Below are 21,274 nucleotides of genomic sequence, written 5' to 3'. Positions count from 1 at the left end.
TGGCCTAATTCTGCTCCAAGAACTTACGAAACTGGTATCCCCACAGGATTCCTTTCTTCCAAGATGGGAAAACCAGTGACCATTCATGTACGGTCTACAAGTAGCGAGTGTGATACAGAACTGCCAGCTGAAGGAGATAATCAAATGAACAGCACAAACTGCTTGAGTGCAAGGATGGAAACAGGGTCGTGCAGTAAGAGCTTTGCGTGCGAATAACCTGCTCGATAACGCCTGGTTTCCTAAAAGGGGAGGCCCCTCACTCAGATGCAGCCCCCTGCCATAGGTAACAATTTGAATCTGAAAACTGCGCTAATGACCAGGCTGTGGTGAGGATTTTTTTCGGCGGTTTGTTTCTGCCGGTATAAAGGCAGGCGCCGGTAAATTTGGCGTCAAGTTGGGAAAAGGGGAAGTGCAACAGGATCTGGGGGTCCTTGTACATCAGTCTATGAAAGTAAGCATGCAGGTGCAGCAGGCAGTGAAGAAAGCGAATGGCATGTTGGCCTTTATAACAAGAAGAATTGAATATAGGAGCAAAGCGGTCCTTATGCAGTTGTACAGAGCCCTAGTGAAACCACACCTGGAGTATTGTGTCCCCTAATTTGAGGAAGGACATTCTTGCTATTGAGGGAGTGTAGCGTAGGTTCACCAGGTTAATTCCCGGGATGGCGGGACTGTCATATGCTGAGAGAATGGAGCGGCTGGGCTTGTACACTCTGGAGTTTAGAAGGATGAGAGGATATCTCATTGAAACATATAAGATTGTTAAGGGCTTGGACACGCTAGAGGCAGGAAACATGTTCCCGATGTTGGGGGAGCCCAGAACCAGGGGCCACAGTTTAAGAATATTTAGAACGGAGACGAGGAAACACTTTGTCTCACAGAGAGTGGTGAGTCTGTGGAATTCTCTGCCTTAGAGGGCGGTGGAGGCAGGTTCTCTGGCTGCTTTCAAGAGAAAGCTAGATAGGGCTCTTAAAAACAGCGGAGTCAGGGGATATGGGGAGAAGGCAGGAACGGGGTACTGATTGGGGGTGATCAGCCATGATCACATTGAATGGCGGTGCTGGCCCAAAGGGCTTAATGGCCTACTCCTGCACCTATTGTCTATTGTTTATAAACCGTGAGGTGATTTTCGGAGGGGTTCACCAAGGCGGAGAGGGGTCTGCTGCTGTAGACGGGCCCCGCGCATATAGAGATAAGTATTGTGTCTATTTTCTCTCGCCACTGAAACTGATTTCTAACAATGGACGCCCAAGCCTTTTTCTGTTCCTTCAGTCAGATCCTTGACCTTGTTCCCTCGTGACAGGTTGACACCCGTCTGCCACAAGATCCACCAAAATGAGGTAGGCAATTAACAATTTTTTTTGTGGAAAAAGTATCTAGAACAGGTTTTAATTATTTTTTTCCCCAAAGAAAATCTATTTTCCAAAAAGAAAACCAACTGCAGTAAAAAGGGAGAGCAAAAACAAACTGGAGGCAAACATTTTGGAACGTGCTGTCGACAAGAAGGGAGGTAGCTGGATAGAAACGTAGGAGACGGTTACTTGGGTTTCACTGAGCAGGTCCCCCACTGACAGCATTGCTGGTTACGGAGCCACAGGCGTCGCTGCTGTTGTTGTGGGGACCGCTGCTGCATCCGGCTGTGCCGCAGGCCCTGGGTCTGCAGGGGCAAAACAACAAAACAAGGCTGTTAATATTTTACATCGAAAAACACCAGTCCACTCAATAGAAAAACCAAAAGGCCACTGACAGGTGCAATTCATTCTTTCCAAAGAAACAATCCCAGTCCATTTGTGTTTGTGAATTGATTAACAGGACCACAGTTGAGCACACTAATAGCCCTGTCCCACGGTACGAGTTCATTCCAAGAGCTCTCCCGAGTTTAAAAAAAAATCAAACTCGTGGTAAGCACGGAGAATGAACGTAGCGGAGCTCGGGGACGTCTCTTAGCGGCTCGTAACGCTAACGGCAGGTACTCGGGAAGACTCGCTAATGGCAGGTAAGCACGGGAAGACTCGTGACGATTTTTCAACATGTTGAAAAATGTCCACGAGAACCCCGAGTACCTACGAGTGGCCATTCCCGTAAATCTCAGAGTTCGAATCAGGGCAAACTCAGGAGGGCTCTCGGAATGAACTCGTACCGTGGGACAGGGGTTTTACTCGCTGCTCCCAGCATGTGGAATGAAGAAATTACAAGGATGTGTCGGAACTACAGATCATAAGGTTATAAGTGATGGGACCAGAAACAGGCCATTCGGCCCATCAAGTCTACTCTGCCATGCAATCGTGGCAGATCTCTCTCTCCCTCCTAACCCCATTCTCCTGCCTTCTCCCCATAACCCCTGACACCCGTACTAATCGAGAATCTATCTATTTCTGCCGTTAAAATTTACAGTCTTTTGCAGCAATGAATTCCGCAGATTCACCACCCTCTGACTAAAGAAATGTCTCCTCATCTCCTTCTAAACGTCTTTTCATTTTGAGGCTGTGCCCTCTGGTCCTAGACTCTCCCACTAGTAGAAACATCCTCTCCTCATCCACTCTATCTTGACCCTTCACTATTCGGTAAGTTATTCAAGGCATAATTAACCACAGTTTAACAGACTTATTCACTGATTCCATCATATAGAATGGAGAAATGCTAAAGACCGCTGATGAGGAACACATGATATCACAGAGATAGGCAATCAGATGTTTGAAAATGACAGAATATAGTGATCTACAGTGCCCTCCATAATGTTTGGGACAAAGACCCATCATTTATTTATTTGCCTCTGTACTCCACAATTTGAGATTTGTTATAGAAAAAATCACATGAGGTTAAAGTGGGCATTGTCAGATTTTAATAAAGGCCATTTTTGTACATTTTGGTTTCACCATTTAGAAATTACAGCTGTGTTTATACATAGTCCCCCCATTTCAGGGCACCATAATGTTTGGGACACATGGCTTCACAGGCATTTGTAATTGCTCAGATGTGTTTAATTGCCTCTTTAATGCAGGTATAAGAGAGCTCGCGGCACCTAGTCTTTCCTCCAGTCTTTCCATCACCTTTGTAACCTTTTATTGCTGTTTATCAATATGAGGAGTAAAGTTGTGCCAATGAAAGTCAAAGAAGCCATTATGACACTGAGCTTACCAAAATCAACTGTTTGGAACATCATTAAGAAGAAAGAGAGCACTGGTGAGCTTACTAATCGCAATGGGACTGGCAGGCCAAGGAAGACCTCCACAGCTGATGATGTAAGAATTCTCTCTATAATAAAGAAAAATCCACAAATACCTGTCCGACAGATCAGAAACACTCTTCGGGAGTCAGGTGTGGATTTGTCAATGACCGCTGTCCACAGAAGACTTCATGAACAGAAATACAGAGGCTACTCTGCAAGAACCAAACCACTGTTAGCCGCAAAAATAGGATGGCCAGGTTACAGTTTGCCAAGAAGTACTTAAAAGAGCAACCACAGTTCTGGAAAAAGGTCTTGTGGACAGATGAGATGAAGATTAACTTATATCAGAGTGATGGCAAGAGCAAAGTATGGAGGAGAGAAGGAACTGCTCAAGATCCAAAGCATACCACATCATCTGTGAAACACAGTGGTGGGGGTGTTATGGCCTCGGCATGTATGGCTGCTGAAGGTACTGGCTCACTTATCTTCATTGATGACGCAACTGCTGGTGGTAGTAGCGTAATGAATTCTGAAGTGTATGGACACATCCTATCTGCTCAAGTTCAAACAAATGCCTCAAAACCCATTAGCTGGCAAGACAATGATCCCAAACATACTGCTAAAGCAACAAAGGAGTTTTTCAAAGCTAAAAAATGGTAAATTCTTGAATGGCCAAGTCAATCACCCAATCTGAACCCAATTGAGCATGCCTTTTATATGCTGAAGAGAAAACTGAAGGGGACTAGCCCCCAAAACAAGCATAAGCTAAAGATGGCTGCAATACAGGCCTGGCAGAGCATCACCAGAGAAGACACCCAGCAACTGGTGATGTCCATGAATCGCAGACTTCAAGCAGTCATTGCATGCAAAGGATACGCAACAAAATACTAAACATGACTACTTTCATTTACATGACATTTCTGTGTCCCAAACATTATGGAGGGCACTGTGTGCAAGTTAGTTATTTTAGTTTATTGTCATGTTCCTAGGTACAGTGACAAGGTTTTTGTTGCGTGCAAACCAGTCAGTGGAAAGTCAATACATGATTATAATCAAGCTGACCACAGTGTACAGACACATGATAAAGGGAATGGTGTTTAGTGCAAGTTAAGTGCGATAAAGTATTAAAGATAGTTTGAGAGTCTTCAATAATAAATAAATTTCAACTAAGGACAGAGACTTCACCTAAATATATATATATATAATGAATGCTGCAGAATTTTTTTTTTTTTTTTTTAAAGGTAAGGATATGATGGAAAGAGAATATTTACGAGGATGTTGCCAAGAACTCGGGGGCCTGAGCTATAGGGAGAGGATGGGTAGGCTAGGACTTCATTCCTTGGAGCGCAGGAGGCTGAGGGATGATCTTATTGAAGCATATAAAATTATGAAGTGAATGCAGAGTCTTTTACCAAGAGTGGGGGAATCAAGAACCAGAGGATATACGTTTAATGTAGAGAGTAAAGATTGACTGGGAATCTGAAGGACAACTTTGTCACCGAGAGGGCGGTGGGTATATGGAACAAGCTGTCAGAGGAGGTAATTGAGTAACAACATTAAAAGACTCCTGCACAGGTACATGGAGAGGAAAAGCTAAGAGGGAAATGTACCAAACATGGGTAAATGGAACGAGTTTAGATGGGGTATCTCGGACGAGTTGGGCTGAAGGGCTTGTTTCCATGCTGTATGATTATGATACAGGGGAAAGCTACATAAATATCCAAAAAGAAAATGTCCTGAGGAGACGAAGGGATGTGATTTCCATCCCCCTCCCCAGAACTCAGAAAAGCTAATTAATGGACTGCAATTACATCGCATTAAACGTGCTGGAGTAACTCAGTGGGTCAGGCAGCATCTCTGGAGAAAAGGAATAGGTGACTTTTTGGGTCTTCTGACTGTTTTGCACAAATCAGTTGCAATGTTTGCCAACAAAATTATTCTCACTAATCACACAAAAACGTCACCCTACTGTGCTTCCTGAGCACAGGGCTCCCACGGTGTCTTGGACATTCTTCACCCAAACAACGGGCAAGCTTACCATCAACCTCATATATTCTTTTTTATGTTCAACCTGCAGAGTTATTGTGAACCACACACAGTGCATGACACATACCACAGGGAAGTGGACGTATGTTTGAGAGAAACACTCACACATGCCGTTGGTGGCTGCCGTTGGTCGTGGGCCCATCACGTTACTGAGCGTTGGCGGTGGTGCAGCGCTTGGGTTTGGATGGGAAGGTGCTCCTGAGGACAAGTTCGGCTGGAGGTTGGGCATCATTCGTCCTGCCATCAGTTGCCCTGGTACCATTGGCCCAGCTCCAGGCATCTGGCCTACTGGAATATATATAAACACACACACATATATATAATATATAGAACAAGATAAACCACAAAGTCTATCAGCAAAATGTACGAGAAAATATACTGTCAAAAAGAGCACATCCAACCCTGCACCGTAAAACTTTGTGTAGAAAGGAACTGCAGATGCTGGTTTATATTGAAGATAGACACAAAGTGCTGGAGTAACTCAGCAGGTCAAGCAGCATCTCTGGAGAAAAAGGATGGGTGAAGTTTTGGGTCGGGACCTGAAAAGTCATTCTTAAGAAGGGTCCCGACCCAAAACGTCACACATCCTTTTCTCCAGAGGTGCAGCCTGACCAGGTGAGTTACTCCAGCACTTTGCGTCGGTCTTCACCTTAAAACTTTAACCAATTTATATTACCAATACACAATTTGAACTTTTAGACAAAAGAAGAACATCAGCAAGAGATCCATAACTTGCACACTCCTCTTATTGTTACAACATAGAAAGCAGTCCTTCTGCTAGCTCAAAACAAACAGTACAACTTTACTTGCCCCACTATGGCAGTCAGTGGGGTTCAGTAAACGGGGGAACCCAGAGGATCTGTCCTGACCCTTTAATTAGGCAAGTTCATGAGCCCTTAAAACCCAGGACCTCTGCTGCAGTCTCATTAAATTTCCTATTAAAGCGACTGGAAGATGCCTTGCAGGACTGTCCCCCAGCCTGGAACTGCCCCAGTCCCACTATGGCCGTGACCCCCACTCTGCACACTGGCGGTCAGTGGGGTTCAGTAAAGGGAGGAACCCACAAGAACTGCCCTCACCCATTAATTATGCTGGGTTCAGGAGTAGGACCTCTGCGACAGTGTCATTAAAAAAACTCACAATTATATTCATATTATTTTTATAATGTGCAACTTTTGGCACTGACGAGTTATGACTTCCTTCTCAATTATATTTCATCTAAATCTGTGGAGAATTTCATTTTGTTCCTGGGTCACAAAAATGGATTTCTAAACACATTTTTGATGCTCGGCCCACCGCCTAATAATGGTGGAGGAATACCCTTCTTGACAATACCCTTTAACCTCACTGAGATTCTGGCCTTACACTGTTTTCGCGATAAACAGCAACTAGTGGTGCCTTCAGAATGGCAAACTCGAGGACAAACCCCATATAAGAGGGATGGTATACGGCTTTAAGCCAGGATGGAAGGTAAATGAGACCAGGGTTTGGGAACTACCACAGCTTAAATTAGTGGATTGCCCCCACAGCCCAGTTAATACCACCTGTTATTGTGACAAAAGAGGCAACGGGGTATACTTAGGGAACAGCACATACACCAAGGTTAGTGCTAGTGGCCGCTGCGTCCAATAAATGGGACGCATTTTGTATGTGGATCCCGGGCATACCCATGGTTACCTGGTATGTACCTGGGGATGAGAAGAACTGGGAAAGGTTGATCAGGACAACCCACAACTGATGGGGATGCTGTTATTTGGCCTTTGTTGTCCCTCACATGCGAGCTGTATAACATCTAACTGAATTGTATATCCCCATGAGGGCTAAGCGAAGTATATCGGAGTCAGAGCGATTCTGGATGATCACCTTCCCACTTTACGGGACAGCCCGTCTATCACGGGAATTGATTAACATGGCCTCTGTATTAGAGAAATTGGTTAATGAAACTGCGGACGCCTTTACCTACGAGCAAAAGGCCCTCTCATCCATGACAACTGAAATGGTTACACTTTGTCCTATAGTCCTGCAGAATAAAAGGGACCCGTGCTATAATAGGGCAGGAATGCTGCACCTATGTCCCCTATGAATCCTCTAACATTACAGATTCAGCAGCATATATCACCAGAGAAATAAAGAAGATTGCAGAGATTGGGGCAGAGATCCATAACATTAATAAAGGTGGAGAATGGTGGCCATTTAGCATGTTTGGAGGAATATGGGGAATGATAATTCACTATTGTACTGCTGATTGTTGTATTGATCTATGTACTGAAATGCCGGAAGCCTTTACTGTGCACCAAAACCAAGGACTGTAGTGGTATCATTCAACTTGATAAAAGGAGGGAACGAGAATATCCTGGTCTGTAATAATTGTAATGTCAAATATTTTACTAAGTAAAAGATTAGCTTGACTTTTTTGGGTTCTGAATAAACTGAAGTTTTATAATTCTGTACTATACTAGAGGAACTGTAGCAATCAGGAAGCCTGCATACCAAGCTTTTCTGATAGTGCTTCCTGTTGTGCCCAAGCAAAAGATGATTAACAATAGTGGGAGAGGATGTTGTTTTTTGTGGACTTGGGTTAACAGAAACTTCTTTGGGCAACTGATAAAGATCCTTACATTGTTTAAGAAGGGACTGCAAATGATAGACCTTTGACTAAGTACCTGGTGTTTTGGGGTTTTGTAACTAAAGTTTGTGATCGACATAACCACAGAATGACATGTATTGTATTAGTGACAAGTATACTTTGAATGGGTACAGCCTGTGATTGATTTGTGTTAAACGTCATTGCATGTATAAACATGTGACCACGTTTCCAAAACACTATAAAATATGCCGTATGTCTTCATTCATTAGAGTGGTAGCTCAGGAGAGTTAAGTGTCTGTTGCATACTTGACTCTGTATCCCTGACACTCTTGCCGGCTGATGATCAGTAAAGCTTGAGTTAGTTTACCTAACCCACTGTGAGTTGTCTGTTTTAAGAAGTGAACCTTAACACTGCCTCCACAAAGTCATTTCCAGAAATATACAGTGCCCTCCATAATGTTTGGGCCAAAGACCCATCATTTATTTATTTGCCTCTGTACTCCACAATTTGAGATATGTAATAGAAAAAAAAACACATGTGGTTCTTGGTTTCCTGGTCCTCCAAAATATTCCAAATGGAATTTAAACTGGAGGTGGTGGAGGGGGGACTTAAAGAGCACATGGTCAGATTTTATTAAAGGCCATTTTTATTCATTTTGGTTTCACCATGTAGAAATTATAGCTGTGTTTATACATAGTCCCCCCATTTCAGGGCACCATAATGTTTGGGACACATGGCTTCACAGGTGTTTGTAATTGCTCAGGTATGTTTAATTGCCTCCTAATGCAGGTATAAAAGAACTCCCAGCACCTAGTCTTTCCTCCAGTCTTTCCATCACCTTTGGAAACTTTTATTGCTGTTTGTCAACATGAGGACCAAAGTTGTGCCAATGAAAGTCAAAGAAGCCATCATGAGACTGAGAAACAAGAATAAAACGGTTAAGAGACATCGGCCAAACCTTAGGCTTACCAAAATCAACTGTTTGGAACATCATTAAGAAGAAAGAGAGCACTGGTGAGCTTACTAATCACAAATGGACTGGCAGGCCAAGGAAGACTCCCACAGCTGATGACAGAAGGCTACACTGCAAGATGTAAACCACTGGTTAGCCGCAAAAATAGGATGGCCGGGTTACAGTTTGCCAAGAAGTACTCAAAAGAGCAACCACAGTTCTAGAAAAAGGTCTTGTGGACAGATGAGACAAAGATTAACTTATATCAGAGTGATGGCAGAAGCAAAGTATGGAGGAGAGAAGGAACTGCCCAAGATTCAAAGCATACCACCTCATCAGTGAAACACGGTGGTGGGGGTGTTATGGCCTGGGCATGTATGGCTGCTGAAGGTACTGGCTCACTTATCTTCATTGATGATACAACTGTTGATGGTAGTAGCAGAATGAATTCTGAAGTGTAGAGACACATCCTATCTGCTCAAGTTCAAACAAATGCCTCAAAACTCATTGGCCGGCAGTTCATTCTACAGCAAGATAATGATCCCAAACATACTGCTAAAGCAACAAAGGAGTTTTTCAAAGCTAAAAAATGGACAATTCTTGAGTGGCCAAGTCAATCACCCGGTCTGAGCCCAATTGAGCATGCATTTTATATGCTGAATAGAAAACTGAAGGGGACTAGCCCCCAAAACAAACATAGGCTAAAGATGGCTGCAATACAGGCCTGGCAGAGCATCACCAGAGAAGACACCCAGCAACTGGTGATGTCCATGAATCGCAGACTTCAAGCAGTCATTGCATGCAAAAGATATACAACAAAATATTAAACATGACTACTTTCATTTACATGATATTGCTGCGTCCCAAACATTATGGTGCCCTGAAATGGGGGGGACTATGTATAAACGCTGCTGTAATTTCTACATGGTGAAACCAAAATGTATAAAAATGGTCTTTATTAAAATCTGACAATGCCCACTTTAACCTCATGTGATTTTTTCTATTACAAATCTCAAATTGTGGAGTACAGAGGCAAATAAATAAATGATGGGTCTTTGTCCAAAACATTATAAAGGGCAATGTAATTATTCCATTTACCACATTGTTTGCCCTCATCATTCTGGGAAGCTTACAATTTAATCCCCACCTAACATGTGCATCCAAGTTTATCATGTGAAACCAAATGACTTTAATGCACAAGTACCAAATAAACTAAATCAGCAATAGATAACCTCTGGAACAACCAATGACGTGTTTCTAATTGTGTTTGCATGAATGTGCAGTTACATAGTCATTTTCTTTTCAGTGTCTTGTATAATTATGTATAATTTATGTTGTGTGTGTTGAGTCTTTGTGCCTGCGATGCTGCTGCAGGCAAGCTTTTCACTGTACCTGGCCGTACTTGTGCTGAGGGCAATAAACGTGACCAGGTTCGACAACATGATTCACTGAACTAAAATAAAATTCCCCAGCTGCAGGGAAACAGGGCGGCAGTGTCGTGACAGTAGTGCTACTGCCTTACAGCACCAGAGACCCGGGTTCGATCCCGACCACGGGTGCTTGTCTGCACAGAGTTTGTATCTTCTCCCTGTGACCTGTACGGGTTTTCTCCGATACCTTTTAACCTATGATGAGCGTTTGTCGGCTCTGGGCCTGTACTCCCTGGAATTTAGAAGAATGACGGTGGTGCAGCAGTAGAGAGTTGCTGCCTTGCATCTTCGAAGGACCAGGTTTAAAGCTGAACAAGGTGCTGTCTGTACAGAGTTTGTCCATTCTGACCATGTCTGTGTGGGTTGTCTCCAGGTGCTCTGGTTTCCTCCCACACTCCAAAGACGTGCAGGTTTGTAGGTTATTTGGCAACGGTAAAAATTGCAGGATAATGTCAGTGCTCAGGGATTGCTGGTCGGCGCAGACCTGGTTGGCCAAAGGGTCAATTTCTAAGCTGTATCTCCAAACTAAACTAATCATCCGTACACTCGACTGGTGAGACCAACGTCCTGCAGAGCCATAGTGGTGGGTGACTCCATTGTCCGAGGTGAGGACTGGAGATTCTGTGGCGGCAGGCGAGACTCGAGGATGGTCTGTTGCCTCCCTGGTGTCAGGGTTCAAGATATCACAAACCAAATTCAGAACATCCTCGAAGGGAAGGAGAACAGCCGGCAGTAATTGTGCACGTAAGCACAAACGACGTCGGGAAGAAGGGGAAGGAGGTTCTGCAACATGAATTTAGAGAGTTAGGAAGAAGACTGAAAAGCAGGACTTGTAGGGTGGTTATCTCTAGATTGCTTCCTGTGCCTCATTCTAGCGAGGACAGGATCAGGGAGATAGGGGATCTGAATGTGTGGCTGGGGTGCTGGTGCAGGGAGCAAGGATTTAGATTTATGGACCACTGGGATCTCTTCTGGGGTAGGGGTGACCCGTACATAAGGGACGGGTTACACCGTAACTGGAGTGGGGGGGGGGGGGGGGGGGGGGAAGTATTGAAAAATTGGGAGTATAAAGATGGAGTTAAAGGGGAAGTGTGTACAGGAAAAGTTAGAAAAGACTCCCGAATTAATGGGAAGGAAAGTTTGAGAAGGGATAAGAGAGGAAGGTCCGAAGTGAGAGTGGAAGGTAAATACCAAAGTCAAAGAGTTGTACATGAATGCGCGAAGTACAAGAAATAAAGTGGATGAGCTTGAGGCTCAGTTAGAAATTGGCAAGTATGATGTTCTGGGAATTACTGAGGCATCGCTGCAAGAGGGCCAGGGCTGGGAACTGAATATTCAAGGGTATACATCCTATCGAAAAGACAGACAGGTGGGCAGAGTGGGTGGGGTAGCTCTGTTGGTGAGGAATGAAATTCAGTCCCTTGCAAGGGGTGACGTTGAAAACAGGAGATGTGGAGTCAGTATGGATAAAACTAAGGAATTGTAAGGGTAAAAAGACCCTAATGCTTCGACTGCGGATGGTTCAACTGCCCCAGCAGAAAAGGAGGAATGATAAGATTTTATCGGCATCCATCACAGTGGGGAATGGGGAGGAGACGCTGTGGTAGATGTTCATGTCAAATTTTTATGTAGTTGTGTGTCTCATTGCTTTTTTTGGCATGACTATATGGTAAACCAAATTGCTCCTCTGTTGCAAAACATACTTGGCTGATAAAGACACTAGTCAGGGGAAATGCTTTTTCCTGACTAGTATGAAGAAGGGTCTCCACCAGAAACGTCACCCATTCCTTCTCCCCAGAGATTCTGCCTGTCCCACTGAGTTACTCCAGCATTGTGTGTCCATCTCCCAGAATGCAGAACCAGGGGGCACAGTTTAAGAATAAGGGGTAGGCCATTCAGAACGGAGATGAAAAACCTTGTCAACCAGAGAGTTGTGAATCTGTGGATTAATTGAATGTTTTCACGAGGAATCAAGGGATATGGGGGGAAAAGCAGGAACGGGGTACTGATTTTGGATGATCAGCCATGATCATATTGAATGGCGGTGCTGGCTCGAAGGGCCGAATGGCCTTCTCCTGCACCTATTTTCTACGTTTCTATGTTTCGGTTTAAACCAGCATCTGCAGTTCCTTCCTAAACCTATATTTTACCAGAGGACCCAGAGGAAACCCACGTGATCACAGGGAGAACGTGCGGACAGCACCCATGCACAGGATTGAACCTAGGTCGCTGGCAATGAAAGGCAGCAATTCTACCACTATGCCAGCATTCTATTGAATGTCAGAAGAGATACAGGTTTTCAATGGGTACCCCTGTTTTCTAAATTGCAAGAAAGGGATCAAATCACAATAAAACCTTAGAGCCATGTTGCTCAGTCGCCAAGGAATAATTTCGAGGAAGATGATCTGGTTTAGGAAGACCAGAAATCAGCTCCAATGAGACAATGTTATTCCATTGCTACATATTCTGCACCCAGCAAGCAACTCATCCCTGAAGGTTAATTCATTCATGTATTCAAGGTCCAAAATTTAAAACAACATTCCAGTTTGTAATTCAATTCTTTGTAGTGGTTTTATGATGATTATATTTAACTCGGAAGAACTGTGCTACAAAATGTATAGACAAAAAATAAATTACACTTAATAACTGCAGAATATTGACATCTAGCCCTTGAATACAACAAAAAATATCAGCAGAACATTATATAAGATGTCAAATCTAGAAATGCTGTGTTATTTATTCTCAATTATTGTGTTCTCGAGTGCTGGTGAAAGCTTGGGGGAAAGAACAAAAGAATCTGGATTGGTGAGTGAGGAAGATTGAAAATCAACGTCAGCAGTGGTCTCATTAATCCCATTTCAAAAATAGAATGAAAAAACAGAAAGCACATCCATCAAAAATGAGATTTCAATAAAACATTCTGAATATTGTTCAAAGAAACTTCAAGAAAGAAAAATACAAAAAAAAAAACTTGCCAACAGAAATTAGTGTTTTGTGGAATATCAATTCAACAGGATTATATTTGCAGACATTGCAATTTCCAACTTATTTGTCCATTTTTCCATAAAGCCCTGCATGCAGATTTAAAACATCCACTTTGCTGCACTGGATAGTTGCCTTTTTCATGTCATCCTCCCATACAACCACAGGACTTGCAACACCCAAGAGTTACTGCCTCACAGCGCCAGAGACCAGGCTTCCATCCTGACTACGGGCGCTGTCTGTACAGAGTTGTACGTTCTCAGCGTGACCTGCGTGGGATTTCTCCGAGATCTTCGGTTTTATCCCACACTCCAAAGAAGCAAGGTTTGTAGGTCAAGTAGCTTGGTATAAATGCACATTGTCCCTAGTGTGTGTAGGATAGTGTTAATGTGCGGGGATCGCGGGTCAGTGTGGACTTGGTGGGGTAAATTAAATCCTGCCAGGCCAAGCAGCAATTCTTTGTACTACTTCCCATTTAGTGTCTGTATCTGATGTTCATGTGGAATCCTTGCCACAGGGGAAGGCAAAGGCAGGTTGGGTAACTGCATTGCAGACTATCTAGTCAGTTTGCATTATTGCCTGCCACTTCGATTCGCCATGCTATTCTTGCTACCCTTTGCCTAATAGACTGTTCCAACATAGAGTCAAACAGCGTAGTCCAACATGCCCACATCAGGCAACACGTCCCATCTGCCCGATTTTCACCCATGTCCCACTAAACCTGCCCCATCCATGTACCTATCCAAATGTTTCTTAAACATTGCCATAGTACCCGCCTCAACTACCTCCTCCGACAGCTCGTTCCATACACCCACCGTCCTTTGAGAAAGCGTTACTCCCTGGGTTACTACTAAATCTTTCCTCTCCCACACCTTGAGTCTATGTCCGCTGGATCTCAATTCCTCTAGTCTGGACAAGAGATGATGCGTTAACCCAATCTATTCCTCTCATGATTTTGTACACCTCTATAAGATCACCCCCATCCTCCTGTGCCCCAAGAAATAAGAGTCCTAGCCTGCTCAACCTCCCCCTATAGCTCAGGCCCAAGTCTTGGCAACATCCTCGTAAATCTTCTCTGCACTCTCTCCCGCTTCACATGGTGCCCAAAACTGAACTCCATACCCTAAACGTCGCCTCACCAACGACTTGTACAATTGCAACATGACCTCCCAACTTTATATCCAGAAACAGCACTTCACATATAACCATATTACAATTACAGCACGGAAACAGGCCATCTCGGCCCTTCTAGTCCGTGCTGAACGCTTATTCTCCCCTTGTCCCATCTACCTGCACTCAGACCATAACCCTTCATTCCTTTCCCGTCCATATAACTATCCAATTTATTTTTAAATGATAAAAATGAACCTGCCTCCACCACCTTCACTGGAAGCTCATTCCACACAGCCACCACTCTCCGAGTAAAGAAGTTCCCCCTCATGTTACCCCTAAACTTCTGTCCCTTAATTCTCAAGTCATGTCCTCTTGTTTGAATCTTCTCTACTCTCAGTGGGAAAAGCTTATCCACATCAACTCTGTCTATCCCTCTCATCATTTTAAAGACCTCTATCAAGTCCCCCCTTAACCTTCTGCGCTCCAAAGAATAAAGACCTAACTTGTTGAACCTTTCTCTGTAACTTAGTTGCTGAAACCCAGGCAACATTCTAGTAAATCTCCTCTGTACTCTCTCTATTTTGTTGACATCTTTCCTATAATTTGGCGACCAAAATTGTACACCATACTCTATAATTGGCCTCACCAATGCCTTGTACAATTTTAACATTACATCCCAACTTCTATATTCAATGCTCTGATTTATAAAGGCCAGCACATCAAAAGCTTTCTTTACCACCCTATCTACATGAGATTCCACCTTCAGGGAACTGTGCACAGTTATTCCTAGATCCCTCTGTTCAACTGCATTCCTCAATTCACTACCATTTACCATGTATGTCCTATTTTGATTTGTCCTGCCAAGATGTAGCACCTCACACTTATCAGCATTAAACTCCATCTGCCATCTTTCAGCCCACTCTTCCAACTGGCATAAATCTCTCTGTAGACTTTGAAAATCTACTTCATTACCCACAACACCACCTATCATAGTATCATCTGCATACTTACTAATCCAATTTACCACACCATCATCCAGATCATTGAAGTACATGACAAACAACAGTGGACCCAGCACAGATCCCTGTGGCACCCCACTAGTCACTGGCCTCCAACCTGACAAAGAGCCATCCACCATTACTCTCTGGCATCTCCCATTCAGCCACTGTTGAATCCATCTTGCTACTCCACCATTAATACCCAACAATTGAACCTTCTTAACCAACCTTCCATGAGGAACCTTGTCAAAGGCCTTACTGAAGTCCATATATACAACATCCACTGCTTTACCCTCATCAATTTCCCGAGTAACCTCTTCAAAAAATTCAAGAAGATTAGTCAAACATGACCTTCCAGGCACAAATCCATGTTGACTGTTCCTAATCAGACCCTGTTTATCCAGATGTTTATATATATTATCTCCAAGTATCCTTTCCATTAATTTGCCCACCACTGACGTCAAACTAACAGGTCTATAATTGCTAGGTTTACTCTTAGACCCCTTTTTAAACAATGGAACAACATGCGCAGTACGCCAATCCTCCGGCACTATTCCCGTTTCTAATGACATTTGAAATATTTCTGTCATAGCCCCTGCTATTTCTACACTAACTTCCCTCAATGTCCTAGGGAATATCCTGTCCGGATCTGGAGACTTATCCACTTTTATATTTTTTCAAAAGTGTCAGTACTTCCTCTTCTTTGAATCTCATAGTTTCCATAGCTATTCTACTTGTTTCCCTTACCTCACATAATTCAATATCCTTCTCCTTGGTGAATACCGAAGAAAATAAATTGTTCAATATCTCCCCCATCTCTTTTAGCTCTGCAGATAGCTGTCCACTCAGACTCTAACGGACCAATTTTATCCCTCGTTATCCTTTTGCTATTAATATAGCTGTAGAAACCCTTTGGATTTACTTTCACCTTACTTGCCAAAGCAACCTCATATCTTCTTTTAGCTTTTCTAATTTCTTTCTTAAGATTCTTTTTACATTCTTTATACTCAAGCACCTCATTTACTCCATGCTGCCTATAATTATTGTAGATCTCTCTCTTTTTCCGAACCGTGTCCAATTTCCCTTGAAAACCATGGCTTTTTCCAATTTTTACTATTTCCATTCAATCGAACAGGGACATAAAGATTCTGTACTCTTAAAATTTCCCCTTTAAATGTCCTCCATTTCTCTTCCACATCTTTCCCATAAAACAAAATGTCCCAATTCACTCCTTTTAAATCCTTTCGCCTCTCCTCAAAGTTAGCCTTTCTCCAATCAAAAATCTCAACCCTAGGTCCAGTTCTGACCATCTCCATAATTATATTGAAACTAATGGTATTGTGATCACTGGACCCGAACTGTTCCCCAACACATACCTCTGCCACCTGACCTGCCTCATTTCCTAACAGGAGGTCCAGCACCGCCCCTTCTCTAGTAGGTACCTCTATGTATTGCTGCAAAAAACTATCCTGCACACATTTTACAAACTCCAAACCATCCAGCCCATTTACAGAATGTGTTTCCCAGTCTATGTGTGGAAAATTGAAATCTCCCACAATCGCTACCTTGTGCTTACTACTAATATCTGCGATCTCCTTACATATTCGCTCTTCCAATTCTCGCTCCCCATTTGGCGGTCTATAATACAACCCGATAAGTGTTGCTACCCCTTTCCCATTTCTCAGTTCCACCCAAATAGCCTCCCTAGACGAGTCCTCTAATCTATCCTGCCAAAGCACTGCTGTAATATCTTCCCTGACAAGCAATGCAACACCTCCACCTCTTGCCCGTCCAATTCTAATCACACCTGAAGCAACGAAAACTTTACAGCCTTCAGGCCTTCAACGCCATCAAGAAAATGAATGAGATTGGTTGTTTGGGCGATCTTTCCATAATGATGTTTCAGATTGAATGATCTTTCCATGTGTAAATCGACGATCATATTTACTACCTTAGACTATTAGCTACATTACACATTTGTCCGGTGTTCGATGAATTTTTGAAGATCTTTCAAGGCTCTACATCAGTTAGAATTGTTCATTTCATTTTTCAAAGGAATGGTAGTCCAACGCACAAAGCCTCATCTGACACGCTGGAATTCTTAGAAAATCAGAGACGTAAAAACAGGACGTGTAGAAAGGAACTCTAGATGCTGGTTTATACCTAAGATAGACGGGTCAGGCAGCATCTCTGGAGAAAAAGAATGGGTGACGATTCGGGTCGAAACCCTTTATCCGAAAAATTCCATAAAAACAGTAGTTGGTTATTCAGCACCTCAAACTTGTCATTAGGAATAGGAGTAGAATTAGGCCATTTGGCCCATCAAGTCTACTCCACTATTCAATCAAAGCTGATCTATCACTCCCTCCTAACCCTAGTCTCCTGCCTTCTCCCCATAACCTCCGACACCCACACTAATCAAGAATCTATGTATCTCTGCCTTAAAAATATCCATTGACTTGTCCTCCACAGCCTTCTGCCTCAGAGGGCGGTGGAGGCAGGTTCTCTGGATGCTTTCAAGAGAGAGCTAGATGCGGCTCATAAAAATAGCGGAGTCAGGGGATATGGGAGAAGGCAGGAACGGGGTACTGATTGTAGTGGTCATTTGGCCTGTTTTGCATGTCATTGTGGATGGCATGTGCCTTTAAATTTTAGACTGCCCGTTATAATGTGGGTGGGATTTATGACGTGTCTTTGGGCGTGTTTGCAGCTTAACTGCTTGCACAGAAGTTTAGTTTTTAGATTCGTTTTGGGAAACGAGGGAGAAGGTTAATCCTTCGACCATGTCAAGGCATGTCATTGTTACGGAGACACGAAGAGCTTTCTAATATCTGAAGTAATGAGCTGGAGTTCGAAGAAGATTGCCGTAACAAGTCGGAAAAACCTTGGATGTATCTTACTGTTTTATATCTACAATAAAGAAAATATTCATTAAAAGACTGTGCTGAAGCTTTATGAATGGAGAAGCTCTGAAGGTCTCTGAGGCAGCTTGCATGCGTACCGAAGATATTCCCCTTATCCATTCTCATCCAATTAGCGGCTAGGGTGCTAATTACCTGAAAGATATGAAAAATCTGCCGCTACACTGATTGTGGATGATCAGCCATGATCACATTGAATGGCAGTGCTGGCTCGAAGGCCCAAATGGCCTACTCCTGCACCTATTGTCTATTGTCATTGTCTCTTGCCAGACGACCCAGCTTCCCGTATCATCTTAGTGCTCCAAGCGCATGCTGGATCAGTTAAGTATATAATACATGGCAATCCCATGAATGTACGAGATAAAAAACACATGTATATGAACGCAGACACAAGTGACTGCAAATGCAGATATCTGGAGTATCAAACTGCCGACGGAAGTCAATGGGCCATGCAATGTCCGAGGTGGTGGGGTCGCTGTGCCCAGTACATTTATTTTAGTTTTTGTTTTAAAATACAGCACAGAAACAAGTCCTTCGGCCCACTGAGTCCATGCCTATCAGCGATCCCCGTACACTAACACTATCCTGCACACTAGAGAGAGTTTAAAAAAATGTAACGGCCAATTAACCTACAAACCTTTACATATTTAGAGTGCAAGGGGGAAATCGGAGCACCTGGAGAAAACCCAATGTGGTAACAGGGAGAACGTAGAAACTCTGCAGTACCCGTAGTCAGGATCGAACCAGGGTCTCTGGCACTGTGAGGCAGCAACTCTACCGCTGCACCACTGTGCTGCCCCGATACTTAAAACAACAACAAAAAATCCAGATGCTGGTTTACAAAAACAGAGTGCTAGAGTAACTCACTGGTTCAGGTAGATGCTGAAGCACTGTGTGTCTTTTTTGTTTGTTTTGCTGAGACACCCAACTGAGATGGCAGCCATTAAATGAAAATTGTTGCAATAGTTGCTTTGACCTAAAATATCACCTGTTCGTTTTCTCCAGAGATGCTGCCTGACCCACTGAGTTACTCCAGCACTTTGCATCCATCGTTGGTATAAACCAGCATCGGCAGTTCCTTCCTAAACACTTTATGTATGAATTGTTATGTATGTACCACTGTTTGTAGCATGTTAGTACCTGCACTAATGTGAAGCACTTTGGTCAACATGAGTTGTTTTTAAATGTGCTATAGAAATAAAATTGACTACTTGACTTAGCTGCTTTGTTTGACACATGCCCCTGGTGCAACATTGTGAACATAATACTGACCGAGCTGCTGCTGCATCTGATGGTGCATCATTGGATAAGGCGGTGGCAGCACTGGAGCTTGCTGCATCACCCCCATAGAGCTGAGTTGTTGCATGCCCGGTGCAGAGGGAGTGTTTTGTGAATGCTGCTGCTGCTGCTGCTGTTGTTGTTGTTGCTGCTGCTGTTGTTGTTGCTGCTGCTGTTGTTGCTGCTGCTGCTGTTGTTGTTGTTGCTGTTGTTGCTGTTGCTGCTGTTCCAGCTGCTGCCGAGCTCTCATTTCAGCATATTTCAGCTGCTCCATGTGGAAGGCCTGTCGCTCAGTGAGCAGCTGCTGCCGTTGCTGTTCCAGCTGAAACAAGGTGCAGAAAAATCACTGAACAAATGAGCACGTCAACAAATGATCTTGCCTCAAGGCAAGCAATTTCTGATGTTTAATTCTACTCGACTGCCCGGTTATCCTTAATTTCCCAAAATGACCTGATTTAGTGTCAATATTATTGTCTATTCGATCCTTAATGACGATTGGGCTGAAGCCAAGCCTGTTCTCTCCAGGTTATCATTGCTCAAGGAAAGTAGTATTGAATCTTCCAATTTCAAATCACCTATGCCCCTTCTCACACCTCCCCCTGGACTTGCACCCTTCCCCCTCTATTACAAAATTTGCAACTCTTCAATGCATTTGTCTGACACCCTGTTTTAATCCCGGACAGTTGATCCAACCATCCATCTATCAACCCCTCCCCCTACCAGTGTTCACCCATTACCTGCCTCTCCTCTCTCCCAACTTTCTTCCCCCTCGCCCCCCCACTCCCTAAAATCAGCCTGACCCAAAACATCACTATCCACGTTCTTTAGAGATGCTGCCTGACTGCTGAGTTACTCCAGCATTTTGTGTCTATCTTAGCTTTAAGCCAGCATCTGCAGTTCCTTCATAGACAGAGCATCCCAACCTGGTTCCTTTCTTTACCAACCTACTGAGTAGATACCAGGAATGAAAAGTCCGAAGAAGGGTCTCGACCCGAAACGTCACCCATTCCTTCTCTCCTGAGATGCTGCCTGTCCCGCTGAGTTACTCCAGCATTTTGTGTCTACCAGGAATTAAAATCACGGCTTGCCTTACTCAGTAAATCATTTGTCAATATTGATAACTGGAAACTAGAGAGTTTGTTTACATTTATTAAGGATTATAGCTTCCCTCTGAGCTTTCTTTCAGGAAAATTTATACAATTCCTTTTTACTTCAATTTCATTGGCAAACTTTGGGCAGCACGGTGTCCCAGTGGTAGAGTTGCTGCCTCACAGCGCCAGAGACCTGGCTTCCATCCCGACTACAAGTACTCGTCTCTACGTTCTCCCCGTGACCTGCGTGGGTTTCCCTGGGATCTCCGGTTTCCTCCCACACTCCGAAGACATACAGGTTTGCAGGTTAATTGGCTTCTTAAAATTGTAAATTGTCCCTAGTGTGCATGGAGTGGTGTGGTGTTACGGTGCGGAGATCGCTGGTTGGCACCGACTCGGTGGGGCAAAGAGCCTGTTTCCGACTGCACCTCTAAACTAAAAATTTGAAATATTTTCACAATTGTATTATTGGACGTTGCAGTGGATGATTACATTGTCAGACATGGTTTCTAGTTAGTTTTTTTTAAAATCTTAAACTGGGATCATTCTTCTTCCAGCAAATAAGGTTGAAATGATATTTGATAACAGAATACGAGATCTTGTCATTTTGAAAATGTAGTAAAAGGAGGTTTTGTTCCCTTTGGCTGATGATCGAAAGGCTGAAGACAGAGATTTAAAGTTCAGGTAAAAGAAAGAAAGTGCAAGA

General features: G+C 43.5%; 1 protein-coding gene across 8 annotated transcripts in view; it reads right to left on the bottom strand.

Annotated features, from left to right (window-relative positions):
• Nucleotides 1–1,355: 1,355 nt before the first annotated feature.
• smarcc1 (SWI/SNF related, matrix associated, actin dependent regulator of chromatin subfamily c member 1) overlaps nt 1,356–21,274 on the bottom strand; it is an 85,086-nt gene continuing 65,167 nt past the window's right edge. For 3 of the 8 annotated variants that reach the window (XM_033020334.1, XM_033020332.1, XM_033020336.1), the window contains exons 26-28: nt 19,472–19,799; nt 5,321–5,503; nt 1,371–1,657 (exon numbers count right to left, since the gene is read on the bottom strand). In XM_033020334.1, coding sequence (XP_032876225.1) covers nt 1,584–1,657; nt 5,321–5,503; nt 19,472–19,799 — 585 coding nt within the window. In that variant the 3' untranslated portion in view covers nt 1,371–1,583. Of the gene's footprint in view, nt 1,658–5,320; nt 5,504–19,471; nt 19,800–21,274 lie in introns of all 8 variants that reach the window. The other 5 variants (XM_033020337.1, XM_033020338.1, XM_033020339.1 and 2 more) reach the window with 5 other exon arrangements.

This window comes from Amblyraja radiata, chromosome 4 (genome assembly GCF_010909765.2).
Source record: "Amblyraja radiata isolate CabotCenter1 chromosome 4, sAmbRad1.1.pri, whole genome shotgun sequence".
Classification (NCBI taxonomy): domain Eukaryota; kingdom Metazoa; phylum Chordata; class Chondrichthyes; order Rajiformes; family Rajidae; genus Amblyraja; species Amblyraja radiata.
This window is presented reverse-complemented; position numbering and strand designations above follow the sequence as displayed.